The sequence below is a fragment of the Sabethes cyaneus genome, chromosome 2 (genome assembly GCF_943734655.1).
Source record: "Sabethes cyaneus chromosome 2, idSabCyanKW18_F2, whole genome shotgun sequence".
Classification (NCBI taxonomy): domain Eukaryota; kingdom Metazoa; phylum Arthropoda; class Insecta; order Diptera; family Culicidae; genus Sabethes; species Sabethes cyaneus.
In genome coordinates this window covers 191,930,422-191,956,666 of record NC_071354.1, presented here as the reverse complement: position 1 = coordinate 191,956,666, position 26,245 = coordinate 191,930,422, and the positions used below count along the sequence as shown (strand labels likewise).

At 41.5% G+C, this 26,245-nt stretch overlaps 1 protein-coding gene across 2 annotated transcripts in view; it reads right to left on the bottom strand.

Annotated features, from left to right (window-relative positions):
- LOC128738732 (amphiphysin) overlaps positions 1–21,317 on the bottom strand; it is a 101,661-nt gene extending 80,344 nt beyond the window's left edge. For both annotated transcript variants that reach the window (XM_053834071.1, XM_053834072.1), the window contains exon 1: positions 20,673–21,317. In XM_053834071.1, the coding sequence (XP_053690046.1) occupies positions 20,673–20,741 (69 nt within the window). In that variant the 5' untranslated portion in view covers positions 20,742–21,317. The remainder of the gene's footprint in view (positions 1–20,672) is intronic.
- Positions 21,318–26,245: the final 4,928 nt, after the last annotated feature.

The window sequence follows — 26,245 nt, the reverse complement described above, 5'->3', positions numbered from 1 at the left end:
ATATCAAATGACAGCCGGAAAAAAAAGCTAACGGATTGGACAGTTTGATGGCCGTTGCATTGTTGCTGGCAGACGGCGCGTAAGCTAATTCGTCATTGTCCGATAAATGAATCTCGCTCGTTCGTCATATTATTCTGACTTTTGCTTATAGTCGGTTCGCACTATTTTTTATGCTTTTCCTCTCTTTCTGGCGATTATGCAACCTCCGGTCCGAAGTTTATTGCAAACGGTACGGGTGAGAAACGAACCACATGCGCATATGTTTTATTTTCGACGATGGAACCGACATACCAATGTTTCTACGTCGGATAACAGAAGTTTCCCTAGTTTTTTTTGCCAGAGAAAACTCATCTGTTCGGGTTCGGAGTCAGGTTGCGTTGCGAGCAGTTATTTTGCGACATTTAATTCTTCAAAAATCCAGTCCACACACCAGAGCAAAATAGTATCGCAAACTGAAGCAATCCACTGAAGCAGCAGAACCAGTGCGGTCTGTTTCCACATAGTGATCAAAAAAGTGGTCTTGGCCGTATTTGGGCATCCACCACCGGAGAGTTGCTCACTGACGACGACGACGACGACGACGACGACGGACGGTGTTGTTTGCGGAACTTTTTCGTAGAAATGCTGCCGCACACTGCGTTGAATCGATCGATTAAGTCTGACCGACAAGCGATCAATTCCTGTTTGTTCCCGCACAGCCAAAAAGTGAGCCCACAGTCGTCGATGAGGTAACTCGAAAGCGACCGTATAGTGACATTTGTTAGTGATTTTTTCCAAGCTTTACAGAAACTAACTTTAATCGACAGAGTAAAAATGGCAAAAGTTGCTGCGGGGGTTTGAAGAGGAATGTTTTTCAGAGGCAGACTGGACGGCATGGAAGTAGGAGTTTTGAGTGGAGACTGGCAATGAAAACTAAGTTCAGATGCGTTTGCCAGCTATTCGATGTCAGCTGTTCAGTATATAATTCGACAGCGAAAAATGTTAATGGAGAACTAATTACCTGGTACTATTGTGATGGATCGTTTGGGGCTATCGTTCGCAGGGAATGTGATACACAAACGAAGTAAAAGTGCTTCCGGAAAGTAGGAAAATGGGTCAGCGACAATTGTTGGGTTAACAGTGGCTGCCTTAAAATTTTCTGGAGCAGCAATTAAGCTGCTTTGCAGCTTCGTCAATTACATAAAAGGTAAACAAAGAGTAATTACCTTCATACGAACAATATTTTTTGGGCTCCATTTGTAGCTTGAATGTTTTCATCGACAAATTGTTGTATTTACCTGCAATAAACAAACAAATAAAAGTACTGTTAATTATCTACTTTTGAAAGTATACTTGAATTTTAGGGAAGAGTCGACATTTTTTAAATAAAAAATGAATGAAATTTAAAATGAAAACTGTGAGAAAGGTATTATGTTTGAATCTAAGCAATAAAAGTAACTTTTGTTCACCAAGAAATAAACATACAACAGCTTAATGTCTTGTGCTGTTCTTAATCGAACTACTTGTGATTGATTTCACTCATTTGTTTTATTACTCGCTTGGGTCAAAACAAACTTTCGATATCCTTAGTCAGCGGTTACCAGTTATCTTTGTCCGTAAACCATTTAATGTTTTTTTTTAAACATGTCTCCCCTGTAATAGCTTTTAGATTCATAGGATTTTATATTCTCCATTTGACTGAATGATTTGACCAAATAAATGACAAATGACCGAAATAATTTGCAATAGTTTCTACCAATTATTTGCTTCGTGAAGCACAATACATGTATACTATACATCCATTTTTATAACAATTCATTTGATAGACATAAAAGAGTAAAGCAAAGTCTCTCCGACCTTCGATTTTTATACGACAACGACAGACTTCACAGTCAACTTTCAAGTGCACAGAACAATTACGGGCTAGTGCTACGATATGAACACTAACACAAACTGATCAGAGGTCTCGGATTTTACGGAACAGTTCCAGAAAGTGTCTCACATTGATCACTGAAAAAAAGCAAGTCAATGTTGAACCTCTAAAACGAGTACTTTACGTGACAAAATATGCGGAATTTCGTATTAAGGGGGACCCTACTCGGGAAAGTCGGAAAAATCGAATTTTATTTTTTTGCCTTTTCGAGAGGTTTATACCTTCAGAAATGTCATGTCAAAAGGATTTTTCAAAAACCCCTACGTAACTAACTTTAAAATCATCCTTAAAATCCATTCTCCAATACTCCGTTGGTCCCGACAAGTACCGTCAGCAAGGAACTGTTTCGTATAGAGTACCACCCACGCGCCCAGTCAGCGTTGCTATCCGGCTTTTACGAAAATCTGGAAAACGAGAATAAAAATGTCTGGCAAAAATCTGGCTACCATTTGGTATAATGGAAAACAATGCTTAAATAACGTCTTTTTTTGTCTGATTAGGCATCAAAACGTCTGGAAAATCCATACAAATCTGGAAGGTTGCGTTGCCAACGCTGCGCCCAGTTGCCACCAGCATAATCATCACTATTTTGGCATCCAAAAATACAAAAGACATCTTCAAATATACCTTAAACAATAAGCAAAGTGTCCCAACACTTAACTTCTATTACTTACTTACTTAATTGGCCTAACGTCTTATGACAAGGCCTGCGCAGTATAATTTCTCCATCTGTTTCGGTCCATGGCAACTGATCTCCAGTTCCGCGGGCACCCAGTGCTCGCCAGATCTCGCTCCACCTGGTATAGCCACCTCGCTCGCTGTGCCCCTCTTCGTCTTGTTCCTACCGGATTTGATGCGAAAACCATTTTTGCAGGATAGTTGTCCGGCATTCTAGCAACATGTCCTGCCCAACGTATCCGTCCAGCTTTAACCACTTTCTGAATACTTGGTTCGCCGTAGAGACGCGCGAGCTCGTGGTTCATTCTTCGCCTCCATACACCGTTCTCTTGCACTCCGCCAAAGATGGTTCTTAGCACCCGCCGTTCGAAAACTCCGAGTGCTCGTAGGTCCTCTTCTAGCAATGTCCACGTTTCGTGCCCGTAGAGGACAACCGGTCTAATTAGCGTTTTGTACAATGTGCACTTTGTACGGGGGCTCAGATTGTTCGACCGCAAGTGTTTGTGGAGTCCGTAGTAGGCCCGACTTCCGCTGATAATACGTCTTTTAATCTCACGGCTGGTATTGTTGTCCTCTGTTGCCAGCGAGCCAAGGTATACGAACTCGTCGACTACCTCGAACTCATCCCCGTCGATTACCACGGTGCTGCCCAAGCGAGCCCTGTCGCGCTCGGTCCCGCCCGCCAGCATATACTTCGTTTTAGACGTATTTATCTGCAATCCAATCTTCTCTGCTTCGCGTTTCAGTCTGGTGTACTGATCTTCCACCGCCTCAAATGTTCTGCCGACAGCATCCACGTCGTCAGCAAAGCAGATAAATTGACTGGATTTATTGAAAATCGTGCCCCGCATTTCGATCGCCGCTCGCCTCATAACACCTTCAAGTGCAATGTTGAATAGCAGGCAGGAAAGACCATCTCCTTGTCGAAGTCCCCTGCGAGATTCGAATGGGTCCGACAATCCACCCGAGATTCTCACACAGCACTGGATCCCATCCATCGTAGCCATGATAAGTCTAGTAAGCTTACCCGGAAAGCCGTTTTCGTCCAAAATTTTCCATAGCTCTTGTCGGTTTACGCTATCATATGCGGCTTTGAAATCGATGAACAGGTGGTGCGTGGGGACTCGGAATTCGCGGCACTTCTGGAGGATCTGCCGCAGGGTGAAGATTTGGTCTGTTGTAGACCGACCCTCCATGAAGCCGGCCTGGTAACTTCCCACAAATCTATTGGCTATTGGCGATAGTCGATGAAAGAGGACTTGGGACAGCACTTTGTAGGCGGCATTCAGGATAGTGATGGCTCGGTAGTTCTCACAATCCAGCTTATCACCTTTCTTGTAGATAGGGCAGATAACCCCGTCTTTCCACTCCTCCGGTAGTCGTTCCGTATCCCAAATCTTGACAATCAATTGATGCAGACAGCTGGCCAATTTGTCCGGGCCCATTTTAATAAGTTCCGCTCCAATGCCATCCTTTCCCGCTGCTTTGTTGTTCTTCAGCCGCTGGATGGCTTCTTTAACTTCCCTTATCGATGGGGGTGGCACATCTTCGTCGCTTGCTGCACCAATGTGGTCACTTCCTCCGCTATCATGGTCTTCCGCCTGCACGCCATTCAGGTGTTCATCGTAGTGCTGCTTCCACCTTTCGATCACCGCACGGTCATCAGTCAAGATACCTCCATCTTTATCTCTGCACATTTCGGCCCGCGGCACGAAGCCTTTGCGAGATCCGTTGAGTTTCTGATAGAACTTCCGTGTGTCGTGAAAGCGGTACAGCTGTTCGAGTTCTTCGCACTCCTTCTCCTCTTGGTGGCGCTTCTTTTCCTTGAAGAGTCGGGTTTGCTGCCTCCGCTTCTGTTTGTATCGCTCCACATTCTGACGGGTAGCTCTACGCAGCATTTGTACCCGCGCTGCGTTCTTCTCATCCAATATCTGCTGGCATTCCTCGTCAAACCATTCGTTACGTCGATTCGGTGCCACACTGCCTAGGACGTTCTCCGCTACGCTGTTAATGGCTGTTTTCACGGCATTCCAACAGTCTTCAAGAGGGGCTTCATCCAGCACTCCCTCTTCCGGCAGCGCGGTTTCGAGAGATAACGCGTAGTTTTCGGCGACCTCTGGTTGCTTCAGTCGCGCTAGATTATACCGTGGCGGGCGGCGGTATCGTATGTTGTTCACAACAGATAGTTTTTGACGTATCCTTACCATCACTAGGTAGTGATCCGAATCAATGTTAGCGCCCGGATAGGTTCTGACGTCGATAATGTCTGAAAAGTGCCGACCATCTATCAGAACGTGGTCGATTTGTGATTCTGTCTGGTTGGGTGATCTCCAGGTGTACCGATGGTAGAGGTTATGCTGGAAGAAGGTACTACGTATGGCCATGTTCTTGGAGGCGGCGAAGTCGATAAGTCTTAGGCCGTTTTCGTTCTTCTATTATACTTAACTTCTATTATAGCATCCGAAATTTTTTTTTCGAAAATCCGTTATTTTTCGACCTTCCAAAGTAGGGCCCCCTTAAGTTGCCTTTAAGTAAATTTATTACAACTTTGCAGTCAAATTGCTGATAAAAACAAACGTTTTTCTTCTACTTCTGACGTTTCGGTTTATATTAAATCTTTTTCAAGGATTAGAAAATTATCGTTTTTCGTCTATCGGTTCTATTCGTTTTCTACTCGTTTTTGTTTGCTATTCAATACCTCTCCCATTCGTCTAGAACCAAACTGAAAACAACTCTAACAATCTCTCCCAGTCGAGATTCGAAGATACGAACACTGGTTTTTAGACAGACTCGTACTGCCCATAAATGGAAGACAGTCACATATGCAAAAACGTGCAGCGGCGAAAAACGCATTTGAAACCGCTACATTTTTTCCTAAATATTGAGTAAATTTTGGAAACAAATCGTCCAAATCATCATAATATTACTTGAATGTACCTTATAGAATACTTTTACAAGCAATTTGTTCACAAGTGACCTACAATTTGTTCCAAAACTTATAAAAACTACTGAAGTTACTGATATGCGTTAATTTGTGCTTGAATAAGCAAGAATAAACGCATAACAGTCACACTCACAGCATGCCTTGATCCTTGCGTAAAATCTTTCATTTGGTAGTTGTTGCAGCCAAATCGGTTCAGGAATTTCCAAAATCAAATGCTTATTCATATATTTTCACTACTGTGACTGTTATGTGTTTATTTGTAATATGGGACTGACATAGTTTAATTTTTTTTAACATTTTGGGAACAAACATAGCTTTTTTGTTTGAAATATTGAAAGAATAGATAATTTAAAGATGATTGCCAGGTTTATCTCAAAAATGTTGAAAAGTCATATGGGACTGTTATGCGTTTATGGGCAGCGTACCTCCGGGCCAACTGGGAGGACTGGGATTTAATAAACATGGGAAAATCAAATAGAAGGAGGATAGAATAGGTGAGAACTACGCGCGAATACTGGATGAGGTACTGGATGAGGTACTGTTTTTCCCGAGGAGTTAGATGTTTCAACCGTCCAAGCCAGTTAGCGTAGAATACGCTAGGTCATTGGAGAAACCAGTACCGTGGCACTAGGTGAAGATACCCGGGGTACCAACAAGCGGTGTAGAGGGAAAACATGGTTTGGAAAAATGATCAGAGAATTGCCACTAGGGAGAACTCAACCGGGCTAAATACCGACGAGCTAAGAACCAAAAGCAAAGCCTTGGTGTTATAAACGACTTTAAGACTTGACCCTTCTTTATCGACAGACTTCGCAGCCAGTTATTAGAATGCAGGACAATTACGGGGCTAGTGTAACGATCCTGACTGACTCTAGCAGCACTACTGTAGTAACACAGCCGAGATTCCAACATATCCAACCTTGTATTTCGAAGCCAACTGAGCTAAGAACCAGTTGATCACGATTCTGAGGAGTAAAAAACTCCAGAAGGAGGACGGAGATCGTAAAGAATTAGAACAACTATTCTTAGCTATTTGTGTGAGCGTGTGTGTGTGTGTGAGCGTGTGTGTGTGTGTGTGTGTGTGAGCGTGTGTGTGTGTGTGTGTGTGTGTGTGTGTGTGTGTGTGTGTGTGTGTATGTGTGTGTGTGTGTGTGTGTGTGTGTGTGTGTGTGTGTGTGTGTGTGTGTGTGTGTGTGTGTGTGTGTGTGTGTGTGTGTGTGGATATTATCACTACGACCGCCGTTTTATCCAGGTGTTGTTCGCACTTCTATAGAGTGAGCGAACTGCTTATTATCCGTGCTTAAAGTGTCGGTGTGTTTTCACCCCTTTTTCCCTCTACGCTTCTTACTACTTTTCAACCAATCTAGCTCTAGAGCCAGGAAGTGCGGACACTAGTTACAATTTGTCCTTGGACAAGAGGCTTCATTCGCACGTCGAGCTAGTATCATTCTTATAACCAGTCCCGGCTAAAGGCTTCATGGTCGGTAAAGCAGAGTTCAGCACAGAATGAGGGTGTGTGTATGTGTGTATGTATGTGTTACTTACTACTTATGCATTACCAATCTCGTTCCTATAATCAGGAAGCGGAACAAGCTATAATTTGCCCTTGAACAAGAGACTTCATTCGCACCTCAAGCAAGTATCACTCTTATAACTTGCCCTGGCAAGAGACTTTCATTGTTAGTAAATGCAGAATGCAGTAGGAAGGATGTGGAGGGGCCTGAGAATAAACCCATGCTAAAGTCACTTAACATGGAATGGCCTGATTCTAATAAGATTCGAACCCACGACCACTCGCTTGTCAAGGCAGACTCGGTAACCTTGCGGCTACAGGCCCCCCCATTCTTAGCTAATGCCACGCGCAAGTTTTATGAGAAGGTGAACCAAACTACAAACCGAACCAAAATGTATAGAAACGAGCAAGTGAAACTTATCATCTCAATGACAAAGTTGCAGAAGGAGACGGGACGGAAGTTAATCAAAGGAGTGCCCCTGGAAGATAGTAATGTCCCAGCATGTGATCTTCAAGAAGTCAAACGAAACCAACAAAGCTGCCGATAACGGCCATGGCTGAGTAACACTGCCAATGGCACTACACTGGATTATTACCAAGATTTGGAAGGAGGAAAATCGCACAAGTTTCATAGGGAATTATCCGGCCGACTTCATAGAGGCTCGCGGGCACTATACAGACCAAATTCAGGCAGATTTTGCAGAAATGTCGGGAGTACAACATGCCCACGCATGGTGTCTTTATTGACTTCAAGGCAGCATACGATACAGTCGATCGTATGCAGCAATTGGCAGAAAAGGCACAAACACGGTTTTCCCAACAAACTGACGAAACTGATCAGAGCTACATTAACACTCGCAAGTCCCTTCGAGATGCGAAGAGGGTTGAGACATGCTGACGGCTTATCCTAGGTATATGCTATTCAACATCACTCTTGAGAGGGAGTGATCCGACCAGCGGGTTTCAAAATGAGGGGCACAATTTTCACCGAAGGTAGCCTGTGCTTCGCAGATGACTTTGATATCATAGCCAGGATTTTTCGCCGGCGAAGGCAATCTTCGCTAGACTTAAAGCGGAGTCTAGGAGGATTGCAATAAAAAAAATACGTCGAGGACCAAATACATGGAAGGAATAGGTTTAAAGGAGACAAACGCGCGTTTCTCGTATTCAGGATCGCCGATAATCACGGCTACGATATCGTGAACGATATTTGAAGGGGAATGTTTCTTAGAAAAATTGGAAGAAGTAGGATTTTGAGCGGAGAATCGTCATACAATAAGTATCAAAATAGGCGACAAAGTCTGTAGATCTTTTAAATAAAATATTGATATTCTTCAACATTTAGTTGTGCGCTTTAGTCTTTGCAAAGGACGCTCAACGAAAGCCTCATGTTGCATTGTTGTTTTTTATTCATCGAAGCAAATATGATATTGCTGTTGGTTGCTTTGTATGCATCAGTACCAAGTGTTTTATCACGTTGCTGCATGCATTTTAATATCCCCTCGCTATAACTGTGTGCACAGCTAATATCAGTTTTGCTATGTCAATACATAGCCGAACATGACACCACTATTAATCAGACGGATACATCTCTTTTGATATATTCATAAACATCACAGATGTATTAATTTTTCATTTTGGAACATCAAAACTTAATTTGTTAGTTGTTGATTCATCATTATATTGTAACTCTTAAGGGGAAGCAAGTCTGAGTACATTAACCTTTATCCTTTGCTTTCGTTCGTTTCCAAAATGTGCATGAGGGAACACTTCCGTGCAAATTAAGCAGCTGCCATAAAAGTATCCCCCAAAATGCTGTATAGTTGGTTCTCATTATTCTGAATAGCAATTTTCTGTCTTCGTTGTTAGTAGGTTATATTTTCCGTAAACTCAGAATCCGTTTAGTGCTTGCTTTACACCGCTAAATCTGCCCAGTCACACCTTCAGCTTCTTGTCGGTCCGGTATCCTTGGCATGAACCCCGTCCATAGGATTGGACAAGGCATATGCCTTCAGCTTCTAAGTCTTGAGGTATGCAATAGTTTTCGCTCAAACTTTTCCAGCGCGATAACCGGGTAAGCCAGAAAGAGCGAAAAGTGCATGCCCACAGAGACAGACAGCGGCCGTGCGCGACCGACGCGACCGCGTTGTGATCCGAGCACTTGTTTCGATTCTGCGCACGTTCAATCGAACTGAGCCGTTGCCGGTTGCCATTACGACCGCTGCTCTATTGAGCCAAGTGGTTCAGCAAGATCTTGCCACATCTCTAGGAGGGGCTCACGGGCGGTGCGGGCAAATAGAAAGTGCGAAAAAAAAACGAACGACCTGCTGCTGCTGCACACAGTCAAACCGAGATGCACTGGAAACTGCACGGCGGCGGCCGGCGCGGCGGTTCGGCAGCTGGTTTGTCTTAAATTGACGGTGTGGCCACGGGTGCATGCAGTGCTTGTGTATGTGCACAGTTGAATGTACATAATAGGATAGGTCACACAACTCTAATTTGCAAACAAGCAATCTACCAATTACGATAATTAACGTTTATTCATGGTTCATTAAACCAACGAACGAACAGTTTGGTCCATAAAAAATTGTCAATCAGTTAATAATTTGGTTTCGAAATTTGTCCCAACCTAACCACTTGAATTGTGGTATGCAGGCAGCTTATGCAATTGCTTTGAAATGCACTTTTTTCAAATTATTATTCATAAAAGCTGCTACAATGTAATCGCATGGATGTATGATTTAGTTTATGATCACGTACACCTCTTCTTGACCAGGTTTACTAGAAAATGAACAGTTTGTTATTCTTACTAACCTATTTCGTTTCGGACTAGTTTCAGGTAAATTATGTGTTTACTTTTAAGCAGGGTACTCCAACAATAACATACGATTGACCCGGTGACACAAACTAGTGATTGTTGAATAAAATTTACGCCGAAAACGTGGTAGCATTTAGCTCATATTTTGGTGACTGTTATGAGGTATGTTTTTGTTGACATGTTAGGACGTGGAAAGTTGACACAATATGAAATTTGAAAAATTCAGTATTACATCATTTCAATGTTAGAGTTAGGTGTATCGTCAAGTGTATATTTTTGTGTAGTCCTAATGAAGCGGAAATACAGCGACCTAATTCGCAACAGAAATACACATTTGCTCGAACACATTCTATATAAATTTCTTCGCTGATCGGTCGGTATCTCTCAACAACTGCAGCAGACTTTCCTTCGATTGAGCCATCGAGTCATTCCGATCAGACAAGCCGGCTCTCGTGGTGTTGTAATTTATTTTCCGGTTGGAGTCGAGTGTGCTAGGGAGTCGTTGCAAAATTGTTCGAAAGCAACTTCACTCGTTAGTTGAAAGTAAAAGCACCATAATTGCTTTCTGTTTTCGCTCGTCCTACCCAGTGGGACTTTTTTTTTGCAAAACCGATTTATACCCCGAGGCAATGGTAAAATTTTTTTCTCATTCAACCTGAACCCTTCCACTCGGACGATACGGTCCTGAATGCAACGCTTCCCGTGGAGGAAATGTCGAAAGACATCTGTTGACCTCAGATATAGCGTATGCGATTATCGACTTTCGGATGCCATTCCTCGATGTGTATTATTACGAAGGTTTGTCTCGGCAATGCGGCCCATCAACCTTTCATCTAGTCGTAAAACTCATAAATCAATTTCTGAATAATACACAAACAGCGCCGCAGCGCTTTAGCAATGCCACCGTACCGTCAGCAGTGACAACTTTTTGCCAGACATGCCGCGATTTAAAATTAAACAAAAACCAGCACATTACTATCACATATTGCCTGCTTCTGCCAGAGCACAAAACCAACCGCCGCGATCAAGATGATGGAGATGAGAGTGAAAACACAAGCGTAAATAAATTAATCGGGACAACAACAGAAAAAAAACCGGGAAAATTCTCTTAAATTAAATACTTCGTCATTCGAACGTCGCGATGCTTGCGGTGCGACCGTTGATGTCTGCGGAAAAACGAAGGATGAAAAATAAAATTTCGCTTTCTGCAAGTGAAAATACCGCTACGATAAGCAACTGAAAAACGATTGAAAACAGTTTTTTTTTCTCTCGCTTCTTTTATCCTTTAACGATCAAACAGGTGTTTTCTTTTTATCGGAAGAGACGTTTAATTGTTGTTTTATTATATGTAATGTTGTAAAGAGTACATTTGTTCAAATCAGCACAGTCCAATTTATCTGCATCTTTCGTGAAACTTGTTGCAAAATTAATTCAGTGTCCAGTTTTATGGCAATTTATACAATCCTTTTAGTCCTCGTCATCATTTAAAATTGTCGCAAAAAATAGCCCGAAAGATCTTATGTTATGTTCATGAAAGTCATACTTGAGCATATTTGAGGAACTTTTAAACGAAAAAGTATTAAAAAAGTTTGACGCAAAAAAATATTACCTACCAGGTGTAAAACAAACTCATAAAACATTGTTTTCATATAAACTATGTAGCAATTCACACATCAATATTCAGCATATAAACTCCTTTGCAATTCATAAGTCAAATATCAGCGACGTAAAGGCTTTCTGTATTTCGCCTATAAAGGCCTTGTGATTTCAGGCTATTAAGCGGCAGCCTGAAAAATATTCATGAATTATGTTGAAGCTCAATGCAAGTTTTTCATATCAATTTGTTTGCTAACATTTACTGAATACCTGAGTGCATTTTGCTATTGATAGAACACTTTTGAATTTGAGTAATCTATACCTATAAAGAAGGATTTCTGTCTGTCTGTCTGTCTGTCTGTCCGTATGTTCCTTATAGAATCGAAAACTACTGAACCAATCGGCATAAAAATATTCATGTAGAGGTTTTTTGGGGCCAGGAAAGGTTTTAGTGATGGTTAGAAACCCCTCCCCCCACTAAGAGGGGGGGCTCCCATACAAATGAAACACAAATTTCTGCATAGCTCGACAACTAATCAAGCAAATAGAACAAAATTTGGCATGTGGGTGTTTTCGGTGACAAGAATTTATTCTATGGTAAATTGAGACCCCTCCCCTCTTTATAAGGGGAATTATAACTCCTCTCCTCTTTAAGAGGGGGGGCTTCCATACAAATTTCCTCATAATTCGAGAATTAATCAAGCAAATGGAACCAAATTTGGCATGTGAAGGTTTTCGAGGGCAAGAATATTTTCTATAGTAAATTAGGACCCCTCCCCACTTTAAGAGGGGGGGCTCCTGTACCAAAGAAACACAATTTTCCTCATAACTCGAGAAGTAATTAAGCAAATGGAACCAAATTTGGCATGTGGATGTTTTTGGAGACAAAAATTTTTTCTATGATGAATTGGGACCCCTCCCCGTTTTAGGAGGGGGATCCTATACACATGAAATACAAATTTCCTCATAACTGAAGAACTAATCAAGCAAATGGAACAAAATTTGGCATGTGAAAGTTTTCGAGGGCAAAAATATTTTCTATGGTAAATAAGGACCCCTCCCCACTTTAGGAGGAGGGGCTCCTATACAAACGAAATACAAATTTCCTCATAACTCGAAAACTAATCAAGCAAATGGAACAAAATTTGGCACGTGGGTGTTTTTGGAGACAAAATTTTTTTCTATGATGAATTGGGACCCCTCCCCACTTTAGGAAGGGGGGCTCCTATACAAATGAAATGCAAATTTTCTCGTAACTCGAGAATTAATCAAGCAAATGGAACCAAATTTGGCATGTGAAAGTTTTCTAGAGCATGAATATTTTCTATAGTGAATTAGAACCCCTCCCCACTTTAAGAGGGGGGGCTCCAATACAAATGAAATACAAATTTCTTCATAACTCGAGGACTAATCAAGCAAATGGAACCAAATTTGACACGTGGGTGTTTTTGGAGACAAAAATTTTTTCTATGATGAACTGGGACCCCTCCTCACTTTAGGGGAGGGGGCTCCTATACAAATGAAATACAAATTTCCTCATAATTCGAGAACTAATCAAGCAAATGGAACCATATTTGGCATGTGGGTGTTTTTGGAGGCAACCATTTTTTCTATGATGAATTAGGACCCCTTACCTTTTTAAGAGGGGGGGCTCTCATACAAACGAAATACAAATTTCCTCATAACTCTAGAACTAATTAAGCAAATGGAACCAAATTTATCATGTGGGTGTTTTTGTAGGCAAGAATATTTTCTATGGTATATTTTCTATGGATTTCCCCACTTTAAGAGGGGGGGGACTCCTATACAAATGAAAAACAAATTTCCTCATAACTCGAGAACTAATCAAGCAAATGGAACCAAATTTGACATATAAGTGGTTTTGGACGCAATATTTCTTCTATGGTGAATTGAGACCCCTCTCTTCTTTAGAAAGCGAGTTATGGCCCATCTCCCCTTTAAGAGGGTGGGCTTCCATACAAATGAAATGCAAATTTCCTCTTATCTCGAGAACTAATCAATCAAATGGAACCAAATTTGGCATGTGGGAATTTTAGATGGCAGAAATTTTTTCTATGGTGAATTACGACCCCTTCCCCTTTTAAGAGGGGAGCTCCCATACAAATGAAATTCAAATTTCCCTATAACTTGAGAACTAATCAAGCAAATGGAACCAAATTTGGCATGTGGGAGATTTTGGAGTCTTGAATTTATTTTACGATAGTTAGAGACCTCTCACCCCTGTGGTAGGGGGATATGGACTCTCATACAAATAAAACAGAAATTTTTGCGAAATTCAAAAACTAATCGAACTCGAGAAATTCGAGACTCTTCCATAAAACATTAGTCAATACAAGACCACAAAAGCTATCTATAGTAACACTAGATCATTCAGGACGAGACGGTCGCGAGTGTTGCCGGTGACCCGCCGTCGGAAGCGCCGCCCACTGGGGGGCTTGCAAAACTCGAGATTGTGACAAAGATCATCCGAGATTCATGATTTATGTACAACACAGGTTAATTTGTGGCAATACGAAGTTTGTCGGGTCAGCTAGTAGGCTCGATAAACGATGAGCTTGCGGCGATTATTTTAAGCCTGCCATTCTATTTTCTGCCTATGTGTATTCTTTTTGCAACAGACAACAAGCGCGTGTGTGACACGAGCAACAACACTTATACAGCAATGCCTCGAATAACGCGAAAAGCAGCGCGCGCGACCACCGTGATTACTTAGTTGCTCAATAAACAATAAAGCGGATTTTTGGCACGTTGTTCAGGCCTATCATAGACTTAGTATTTTTTGAAACGACGGTTCTACAATTGATGAAGGGACGGTAGGGGAAAGAAATGAAAATTTTTTGGTGAAGGAGGGGGAGAGCGGAAAGGAAGGGGGGGGGGGGGTATTGGTAGCTATGCTTGACAAGTAGTCATTTTGACTCCTACCTTTTGTCCAATGCTGGAAGGTGCATGAGTCGAACCAAGCTGTAATCTGAGATTATAACCGGATTCGAACCCACAACACCCGCCAGGACATGTGGTTTGCTGGTACTTGTACCTTTGAACCATAGAGGCGCTGGACAAAAGGAGACCGCAAAATCCACTTCTCAAGAATAGCGACGCGTTTGGTTGGGGTTATCGACACGTATTGTGCCGCTTCCTGCATCAATTGCAGATTACCACCGAGCGAGAAGTTTTAATGTAACTACTATTTACTTTCAGGACGACGACACTTCCCTCGGGGCCTTCCCTCGAAAACCCGCGCCGAGAAACGCGGCTAACACACGCTGACAGACGAACAACGTCACGTGCAGTACCTTGCAAGTCGTAAGGGCCGGCATAGTGTCGTCGTCCTGAAAGTAAATAGCAAAGCATGGGCATCTTAGGATATGGTAAACAGTCGAAGCCGCAACATATTTGCTTTTTAACTGTTGCACAGTATACGTTTTGCCGAGATTTCTGTTGTAGTTCGTAGAAGTGTACAACGCGCTCCCGAAATGCTTCTTGTTCCGACGCCATTTTTAGCAAAACTGGGCACGCGTAGAGAGAGAGAGAGAGAGAGAGAGAGAGAGAGAGAGAGAGAGAGAGAGAGAGAGAGAGCTAACACATACATACTCTCATTTCTCGCTGAGCTCGTTTGTTATTGAGCATAAGGGCCGCGAAAAAATTCCAAAATTTTAGTTGCCACCCGTTAATATGACTCATTAGGCGGCGCACACTTTCTTCATCCATCGTTTTGGCTATCTTATTCCACCAGGTCTTCATCTAATTGATGTCTTTGACAACTTTTCCCTTTGCCTTGAGTCTCCTCTTCATGATTACCCAGTATTTCGCAATAGGGCGGAATTGGGGGCAATTGGGTGGGTTAAGGTCTTTTGGAATAAACTGGATCCCTTTCTCTGCAATTCCACTCTTGAACGACTTTGCTGTAATGATAGCTTGCCAAATCTGGCCAAAAAATATTACAGGATGGTGGTGGGCAAAATTCATTTTTCGAGACACTTCTTTTGGTGCAGTTCCGACGTCATTATCTTATTTGTAACAAAAACTTTCGTTTTTCTGCCACAGCTGCAAATATCCTGCCAAATCATAAATTTTCGTGCAAATTTGTCAGCAAAAACAAATTTAAATTTGCTTGGAACATCCCCCCGAGCCGTTGCCAAGTAAAATTTTTGACCTGGCATTTGCCCGAAGCCAACCTTGACATAGGTTTCATCGTCCATCAGAAGACACCCGCCGAACTTGGTTAACACCCGGTCGTATAGCTTTCGAGCACGGATTTTGGCCACACCATTCTGTTTTATGGTACGTTTTGGCTGTTTGCTAGCTAACTACGATACGACTTGATTCCTTCATAGAGTCGAATTCTCCTCACGGTACTATGGGCAGCACCGAGTTTTCTGGCCAAGTCACGGTCCGACAGATTGGGATTCCTCTTGATGGTCTTTAAAATCTTACCACGCAGTTTCCGGTCGACAGCTCCACTACGATGATTAGCTTGAGGCTTCCGAATCGTCGTAAATGTTTCCTTATACCGTTTGATAACGCGCCATACGTATTTCTGGGCAATTTGAGCTGTTTAGCTAGCCTAGATGCAGACCACAATGGATTTTTCCAAATAACTGTGCACGAGTTTTGCCCTCATGTTGTTTATTTACAAAATACAGTCGTTTTGCGGAATGTCAAAAATACATAGGTGCAGCTAACAAAATTTTCGACACGTGGGCGCCAAGAACTTCTAAATCCGTCCACCAAGAGCGCCGTATGAGCAAAAGTACTTTCTTCTATCATTCATTCCGTTAATTGGAAAGACTATCGTTATAAAAAAAATTAATAACTCCAAGTTTCTGCATCCCATTCAGCAATGTCTCCCAAGGCAAATCAGCTGCTTATTAGCATATTTGGCATTTCATACTGCACGTTGTTATTTATAAGCTTTTTGACAGCCTATTCGCATTAGTTTGGCATCCAAATTTCTATTCAAACTCTTCTAGTCGGTAATCAGCTGCAAATAAGTATTGTCAGTACCATAAAAGGATTAGCAGTAAAGTAACTGTAATTTTACCAAAGTAGTTTTCAAGTAGCATTTAAGCTAACTTAAATGCTTATTGGTTTGCATTCGAATAGCATTGGTAATGCTTATTGGTTACCTGAGTCGTCGTCAACGCAATCAAAGGCGGTTTTCAAATCTGTATCTTTCATCTACTTGCGCTTTCGATGCAGTAGATTCTTAAATTGAGTGGAAAAAATTTGCATTTTTTATGTGGTGTTCGCACTACGGGTTCCCAAGAACATGTTTACAGGAAATCCAGCTTGTGATTTCCAGAACAATTTGGGATGTCCGCATTGCATTGGCTTGCATTCTCAGTACTAATTCCCGGTACAGGAGTCGATTGTGAGCTTTATAATTACTGCTAGTTATGTTAAATTGAAAACGTTGAAAAGGACAGCACAAAATGCTGTTTTCCTAGAGTAAAAGACCAGATGAGCATTATCCTATGCTAGTTTTTGAGGTAGTTTGCAGAGGCATACAGTCAAAATGCTGATCAACACAACTGATTGCTGCGGTAAGGGCGCAAATATTCACGCTGCGTAGATTCAAGCTGGATTATTATCATTATCGAACTCAACAAGTAAGCTGATAAATTGACTACCACTTGAACTGCGAGATGGTCTACATCAAATTCGGACTACATGTCTGCAACAGAGCGATCAGGCTTGTGAATGCACCAACCGCACTGCGAGCGGTTTATTATCTTAGACGATTAATACCTGATTCGATGCCAATATTACGTAACCAACCCTTGAACCACATAAGGACCTGCAAAATACAATCATCATAGCGTGTGATATTTGTTCAGACTACTATGTTAATCCCGCCTATTGTATTCGACTACCGAACGGGAAGTTCAGGAAATTCCGGATGAACAAAAAACATTCGCACAGAGTTTCCTAGGCTCCTCGCATAGGAATCGTGTGGAGGAATTCTGCTGAAGATCCGTACAGAATGCCTTGCTTATAAAAGTAGGATTCTTGTATCAGAATTCTTCAGGATTCTTGCTGTAATGCTGGGACACCCATAACTCGATAAAGGAATCCTGGTGCGTTAATAAGACATGAGTTAGATGAGTAAGCATACTGGTTTCCCTGAACTGCTTGTAACTTTGCTGGTATTGTATACTTTAGTAGCATTAAGAATAAGGAACACTATTGTTTTGACTTATTTTTCTGATTCGCAAAACTAAAAAACTGATTGATAAATGAATTATACTGGTATTAAACGTCACAGCTAAAACTTTTCATTTCTGTTTTTCCGATTACCAAAATCCGATTCCTAACCACTATAAATTTCCTAAGACAATTCCCATTATCCTATTTCATTTGCTTGATAGTTGACATTCCTAATTACTTCCGTCAAATCTATTGGCGACAATTGGATTGCTGCCCAACAATAGCATTAATGGTAGGTAGATAGGAGGTACTTCGTTGGCCGTCATTTCGTAAATTAAATACTGCCTACGACATGTCCATCTTTCACCGTCATCCTACCATTTCGTAGTGTTTAGTTTTAATTGCTTTCTTGCTTGTTGATTTGTCAACAAATAGAAAAATGTGTGGTTTAGTGATTGTGCAGTCATGAACCTCTCCGGTTAATGAGACAAACTGCTAGAATAAATAAGCTAGTTTGGCTAGATAGACCTGCCATGATCTTAACCATATTCGAGACTAATAAAATAGTGAGATAGTAAAACAAAAAAAATGTTTCGAAGAACCATTTACCAATTTGTGTAAAATGCTGAAAATAAACACATTCAAATTACCATAATTTTAAACATTTCTGGTTAGGATCGTAAATCTTAAATTAAAAATTCTGTCTATCAAAACTTTTATAAAAAAGTTTAAAATAAAATTTTATGTTATCAAAAATGTTTCCCGTCTACTTTTAAATCGTACCTAACATTTCAGAGACCAGCACGAAATCTTATATTTCAATAACTGGACAGTAAATTGGAGACAACGATATTTAATAACAATTAACTTGAAATTACTAATCAATAAATCTTTCCCCACGGATTCACTGACGAAAATGGCTCTCTGATCCGATCGTAAACGTATTACGTAGCGACAACTTTGAATATTTTACTATTCATGCCGATCAGCATACTCCGAGTGAATACCGGTTTGCTTCGTCCAGCAGCGGATCGGACCTGCTACGGTGACGCGGAAACCTTTCGTTGGTCAACCGAGGTGCAGCAGCAGTATTTGAACTTTCTCTTCTTTCACCAGCGCTCGCGCTGGTGGTGCCACGGAGCATGAGATGACATTTCTCCAACAATCGGCATTGACAAAACCAAACGACAGACAACAAACAGATCACTTGCTGCTTTTAGAAGAAGCCCGTGGAGAATAGCTGCAGCTGTTGTGGTTAGGCAATACACATTCCGTATCACTTTGCATGTTACTGGTGAAGTGGCATTAAACCAGCAGAGTGCGTTGAATTTTGAGTAGCAATTGACGTTAATTTATGCACTTCGGAACTGGAATAAGAGATGTTATGAACTTTGAAAGGAGCTATTTGTGGAACGCCATTCCCGTGAGAGTGTAGATTGAAATTGGACGAAAGCACTGCGCGCAATCATGCAAATAGAGTTATTCAAATAGTATATTGACATTGTCTGGCTGAAAATTGTTATTCGCCAAAAAAAAGTAACGGCCATTTTTCTCGCTCGTAGGAGTTAACATCGACTGTTTCAAGCGGTCTTTTCCTGACTACCATTAAAGGTAAAACTGTAGCCTCGGTTGATACCTCTTTGCCAGAACGAAAATTAGCTCCACACAGATAGAATTTAAATAATCCCCACAATGTTTCCGATTCCTACATTCATTTTCTCATTTCCAATCCGGCTCGATAGCGACCGTGACCTCATCGAGTATCGCCTCCCACGTCAGACAAAAAAAACACCTCTGCCATGATGCGGCTATATGTGTAAACAGAACCGGTCGCCAGGTAGAAGTCTTACAAGTAGATCCGAGATCATGTGTTCCATAGTAGATTCGTAAGCATACCTGTTGTGGTGCGCGCGCCATACGTAAGTACGCAAACGCCTGTGAAATCTGCAACAATTGATCAAGTTTAACTGATAACATAGACTGCTGCTATCAGTATTGTGTTTTTTTTTGGGCGAGCGAAGGAATGTGGATACAATAAAACCCGATAATAACGGCGATGTTTACTAACTATGCTAGCAAATTGGATTAAAGATTATTAAAGTTTTCTTCTACTGAGACTGAATAGAATGCGTGTTTTTTTTCAGTTAATGGACAAATAAAGTCAAAAATTTCGTTACTTTAGCTATCGTCATTTATTAGCGCTGAGCTAATGAAATAAATTATTGATGGTGACGATTATTTTTCTGAAGTCTGAACATTGTAGTTGCACACAATCCTACTTTAGCTTAAAATCATCATGACATGCAGTAATGTTTTTTTTTCTTTTAATATTATGCTTGACAAGGTCGTGTAAAATGTGAATGTAACCTTTTTGATGTACGTATTATACTAAAATTTATAGAAATCCAAAAAACTAGATATAATACTCATTTTTATATTTATCAACTGCTGAAAAGAAGTATTTAAAACCACAAAAAGATGTGTAAATCGATTGATTAGATGGCATAATTTTCAGAGCCGGTAGGTACAACTCTAATGTTCGACAAATGCTCTCACACCAGGACCAGGATCGGAGGAAAGAAGCCAAAAAACTATAAATATCTGCCCGCGCAGCTAAACACACATCTTTCTTTTCGCTGCTTCGGTACAAATCGTTCGTTAGTCTTCTCAGACTTAGTAGCCAAGTGTAATTTTATTTTAAAATAACTCTTACTTCTTCTTAAAAGTTTCACCAAGCATGGATCGGGAGCTGGAGTAGATTGTCCGGAGTTGTTTAAAGCCCTTGGTAATTAGAAAATTAATGGTTGCAATGGCAGATAGATCCATAACCAATTCAGCAACCTTAGTGTCCTCGGGATGTGTCGTTTGTGATGACAAAAAACCCTGTTCTCAGCTCGAGAGCTGTGATCTATTTTCGTGCGACAGCTATTTGCTACTGATGTTGCCAATGTGAATGCCGGAATTTCTTTTAGAACGTGAAAGCTTTGCGTTGTACTATTTAACGTAGAATTCGGAAGTCTTGGTCACGTCAAAATGCACTTACCTTTTCTTTAGCTCGTCCAGCATGTTTCTGGACTGATTTCGCCAGTAGCATTCCCTTATTTTCGGCCATCGTTCGGAACTGTTGCAGCTGGGAGATTATTTTGGACGATTGTTATTCAGTACAAAACTTCCGACACAATCCTCTGGAGATCCGGAACGGAATGGGTGGTTTTCGCGTGTTATTTATATATATCCAACACCAGATTATTTTTTGGCCCGTCACGGAAAATGCACGACCGCCGCCAGCTTCGAATCACAACTCTCACACTTCCACACCGTAACACCACGGATTTCACAGACCACAGTGAGGCGCAACAGAATACACTCTAGCTCTACCAAGCAAAATTATATATGTAAAATCGAAAAAATCTGCTCAGGTTGCGTTCCTGTGAAGCACCCGCTTCTCCTGCAGCCCCGTACGTACGTTTTCCGTTTTTCACACACCTCGTAGGAAAATTTATCTTCCACACATCAACGTTTTCGCTGTTGTTTTGTTTCGTTTCGACGGTTCTTTCTGGCAATTTTCTCTAGCCCTTGGCGCTGTCAAAATAATCAGAGAACAACTTTCATTCGATAAAGCAAATAAAGCACACAACACGAGCCCCGAAGATCCCGACGACGACACCAACTCGCGACGACGTTCACAGACGACTGGTTGGTTGCTCACGCAAGCTGAACAGCGCCTCACTTTTTCGTACAGCACAGAGATGCACAGACAAACAAGTGTTTCGTCTCCTCACACGCTCGGCAGAACGGCCAAACAAGGGACCAAACCGAACAGACAGCCAGAGCGCGTGAGAAGCAAACAGCGCAAAAACTTAACGTAACGCAAGGTAGCTTGGTAAAACAGGTCTAGTCATTTTCAGTCTATCGCTGTATTGTTGTAGAATAACTTGTTTGTAATGTTTTGATGGGCATCCAACTATCTTGCTATCTGACCCATCCCATCATCATTTAGAACTTTCAAGTTTTGATAAAGTACAGAAAAACTGAAAATTGAAAGTGATTCTGCGTTTGGATGTAATTTTTTTGCCATCAAAATTAAGCTTTTTGAGTGGTTTAATTCTAAAATGTTACACATAACATGAAGTGTTTCGATTTAATACCTTTTCAAGTAACGTCTGCATTGAAAAATAGGTAACTTTATTGGAATATGAAAAATTGTAAACGCTTTAAAAAAATGTATAACGATGGGGTGAAATGGACAACTGCTAGTGTGGGTAAGAAGGTCAGTGAACATGTTATAATAAAATTGTTGATTTTGCTTCTTAGTAACATCTCAAGCATATAAATAAAATGTTAACCTGCAAATGTGGACTTCACACAAATTAGCAGCAGCATATAGATTTTAAAATGCTTGTTCATATTGCCGCTGCCAAACAATTTTCGATTGGCTACCACTGGTGGGAGAGGGTGGACTGCCCCCTTCACTTTTTGCATGCTACACCACCATATTTTAGGTATTCAATTTGTTAATGGTCAAAAATAATAAAATACACATTGAAAAACACTTTTTATTAAATACTTCACTAGCTGCTTTTGAAAACAATATATTGAACTGAAGTAAACTATATTTAGGTCTTTAGGTTTTGTAAATCATAAGTTCTCTGTATTATATAAGACGTTCTTCTTAACCTGTTCGTCTTACCCACAGTTCCCCTAGCTTAACTGAGTAGGTTTCTCTTTCCCAAAGAGCGTTTAGCTATTGTGAGCTATTCTGCAAAAGTGCTGCTGAAAAAAAAATTCCTCTATACTTTTTCCTTTTCGAAAATAATTAGATCCGTAGTTTTTTATTTAGCCCCTAGACCATTTTGAGTTGGGGTGGTCTCAAAAATTCAATTTTTTCTGCCTCTCTTCGAAAATTTTTAACTTTAAACCACTGAACCGACTTCGAGCATTTTAGTTTTTTATATGACATCTTTGATTTTGAGATACAATTTTTTAGAAAAGGACGTCTAACGTAGGGTTGCCAGTCTGAAAATTACAAAAACCGGCCGGTCGGTCCTGCCTTCAAAAAATACTTTTAGAACAGTGGTGCCCAGGTATAGGCATGATGCGGGCCAGACGAGATCGTCCCATGATGTCGCTGGCCGCAAATTCCTCTGGCCATTCCTGCGCATAACAAAATGCAAAATATGCGGCAATAAAAACCATTTTCTGGGAATTACCACCAAGATTTAAACCGGAAAGCATTCGAAAATACAAAATGCACGAGGCATTATGACTGATTGGAGTGACCCCTGTGTCATCATAAAAGTAACTCGTAAGTCCACCATCTCTCAAATCAGTCCGCGGGCAGCACAAAATATTTTGAAGGGCCGCGGTTTGGCCATCACTGTTTTAGAGGATTTGCCTGGAATGTGTAATTGCGTTAATGACATATTATTTGGGTAGCCGCCGGAAGTCGGTTGAGTTTCCCATGTAAATGGGATGTGGAGATAGCGAACGATAGGACATCGCAGTCAAAACCACAACGAACATTGGATGGATTATTGAAGATAGCTAGCTGAAACTAAAGGCAACTACTTGTTTCTGGTGCTAGTGGAAAATTTAATGTATATTACTACCAGAAGCCAAATATTGTCACTGCAAAACTGTCTATTATCAATAATCCACTGCTCAGGATTGCTAATAAATTTATCAGAAAATTTAAAAAATCAGGCAAAAAGTACAAATCCGGCTTCATATGTCGGAAAACCGGTCTGTTTGCAGGATTGACCGGCCACCGGCTTTGCAAGCGAAAAACCGGTCGGGCCGGCCAAAAACCGGCCACTTGCCAATCCTACTCTTACGCTCAACATCAACCATTGCGAATGGTGTTCCAACCACGGTTCCAACACTATCACAATCGATAATACTGAGCTTCTGTAACCCTTCTGGTCCAGCATAATCTTTCCCTCAGTGCGAGTCACACGGATGTCGAGTATGTGGTTCGCAACGCCGAGATTTTTCATTAAGAATGTCGCCGTCAGTTGATCTTTGCGACCAAATATGTTCGTCGTTGGAAAATATGAGATCTTCGAAATAAACTGCAATTATGATGATCTTCTCGTCGTTAACCAGGAAATATACACAGGTATCCTGTTTCGATTTCGTCAGCCCAATTTGCCGCAGCTCTTCGTCAAGTTTGGTATTTCATACGCGACTTGCTTGCTTTAGTCCAGGCTTTAGTCCGTATAACGTCTTCTTTAATCGGCATACTTTCCTACCGTTTGCAGCAAAACTTTCGGGTTGCTCGATATAGATTTTATCGTCAACTATGTCATCATTCAGCTGGTACACCTCCAAATCCAGCTTGACCACCACTGCCGTCAGGACCGTGGCATATCTCACTATAGGTGCCTAGGTTTTCTAGGACGTAGACTATCTTTCATCTGCCGATAGTCCATGACGGCAAGTCGGGCTTTGTATATCTCCAGCAATCCATTTGCCTTTGTTTTGATCTAGACTAACTTGACTTGAGCGCTTTCCTCTCTGGGAACAGGTTCATAAGCTCCCGTGTTCCATTGTTATCCATTGGTTTTCGCCAGCATGGCCTCTCCTCAAAAATTATTTTAAAATCTAAGTACTTGCCCAGAATCCGATATTCCCGTCCACTGCAGTGGACCTTACCACTATAAACTGATATTCTGGTTGTGGGTGGGTAGAGCGTGGATGATGATGATGCTGTTGTTTCTGGTTCGTATACGTTGTCGCTCAGATGTTCCTATCATGGCTCAGCACGAATTTCAGCATAATCAGTCACATCGTCTTTCGCCGGATTTAATGCAACTCGTCCGAGACATCATATTCTGCTACTGGAATATCCAACATTTTTGCTCAATTGGTTGTAAACTGTCTTGCCCGCTTTGCTACGAACTCAGGAATACAACGTCTCGGCTTACGATAACTATCTTCGTTTGTGGGTTATAGACACGGTATCCCTTGATCCCTGCTGCATATCTCACGAATATCTCCAGCCCCGGACTTGGAATCCCATTTCTTCTTTCGCACTTTTGGAATATGACCCAAACACGAACAGTCGAACACATGCAACTACAAGACCTTTAATCGGCGATCGGTTGATTAGACATGTCGCCGTTCCAACGGTTTCGGCCCAAAAAGTTTTATCCAGATCGAATTGAAAACATTGTATTCGCTCAACAATGGAACGGATCATACGTTCAGCTAAAGCAGTCTGTCCTGGGCTGTATTGCACACTGGTTTCATAAATGGTTGACGTACTATGTGCCGTCCTCAATCGCTTCTCACGATGAATAGTCTAAGGGTACCGCCAGAGTGCAGGCGACCGGCGACGCGACTTTTCTTGCTGTAGTTAAACGCGCAGCCCGCAGTAGGACTGTGCATTTAGCAACCTGCGGGCGAAGTCGCGTCGCGTCGCTTTTACTCTGTACGGGCCCTAAGTCTACGAAGATGGTAACCCATCTGGCCACACAAATCGAGATGGATCAAGTCCAGCGCTTCGTCGGTTCGAACACTTTTGTATCGGAATGTCTGACGTTAAGGCCTTCCACGCCGGCATGGAACACATAACGAAAATTCCGCCTCGTTGAATTTCATTGCCAACATCATGCCACGAAGTTGCTTGAGACCCTCCACGTTCAGGTGTTCCATTCGCTCCACAGCTCCAGATCATCCGATGATTTCGTTACACACGAAACATATTTTTTGCCTTTCTGACGTATAGCTTGTACAGACCTTCCAATCGCAATCACATTGCCAGCCGGATTGATCGCTTCGCACCAGTTCTTAGTTCTTCATGAAGCAACTCAATGGCCAAATCCGAAAATCTTATTCGACATTGGTATCAGGTTCATAGCAAGCTCCGGAACACAAATCACATCCAAAACCTTGATCATGATAGTTTTACGTGGTTTACGGAGTACAATCTTCCTTGATCAATTTTCCTACGTTCGAAATCGCAAGCGACGAGTACGTATATGACTTCTTCTTACCCTTCTGTGAAACTTTGAATCTTTCTTTTACTTTCATATCTTCGGGGAACGTAAGAACTATTGAACTATTAATATAATGTATATGTACTGGGCACCACACTTATTGTTCTACATAAAAATGAGCATTTACCTTATTCGCCAACCGGTTTCGGATAGATCATCGGGGGTAGGTCCAGCTGAATTTGATAAAAGAGCAGTTACAACTCAAGTTTTATTAGATGAAAGAGCGGCGATACTATCGGATTTATTTATTTATTTACTATTTGATGGGGCTTTCAAGATACTATCGGAGTATCGTCTTCATTCATCAAACAGTGCTCAGCTGTGGTGATATGCAGCGATTCCCAGGCATTCAAATGTGATGACTTCCTCACTGGTTTTATTAGTTTTGCACTGTTCCTGTTTGTTTTATGCTGACGACTAGTAGCATGCATCGCCGCACTATAGATTCATTCACTCGTTCGTTCTCAGTTGCATTCTTATGCTCTTTCACGCGCTGTTTAAATATGCGGCGGGATTGTCCAATGTAAATTACCGGGCAAGCCAGGGCAATCAGTGCATTCGATTTGATAGATTCCCGACTATCTTTTACATTGCAGAGCCTATCACGCAGCTTGTA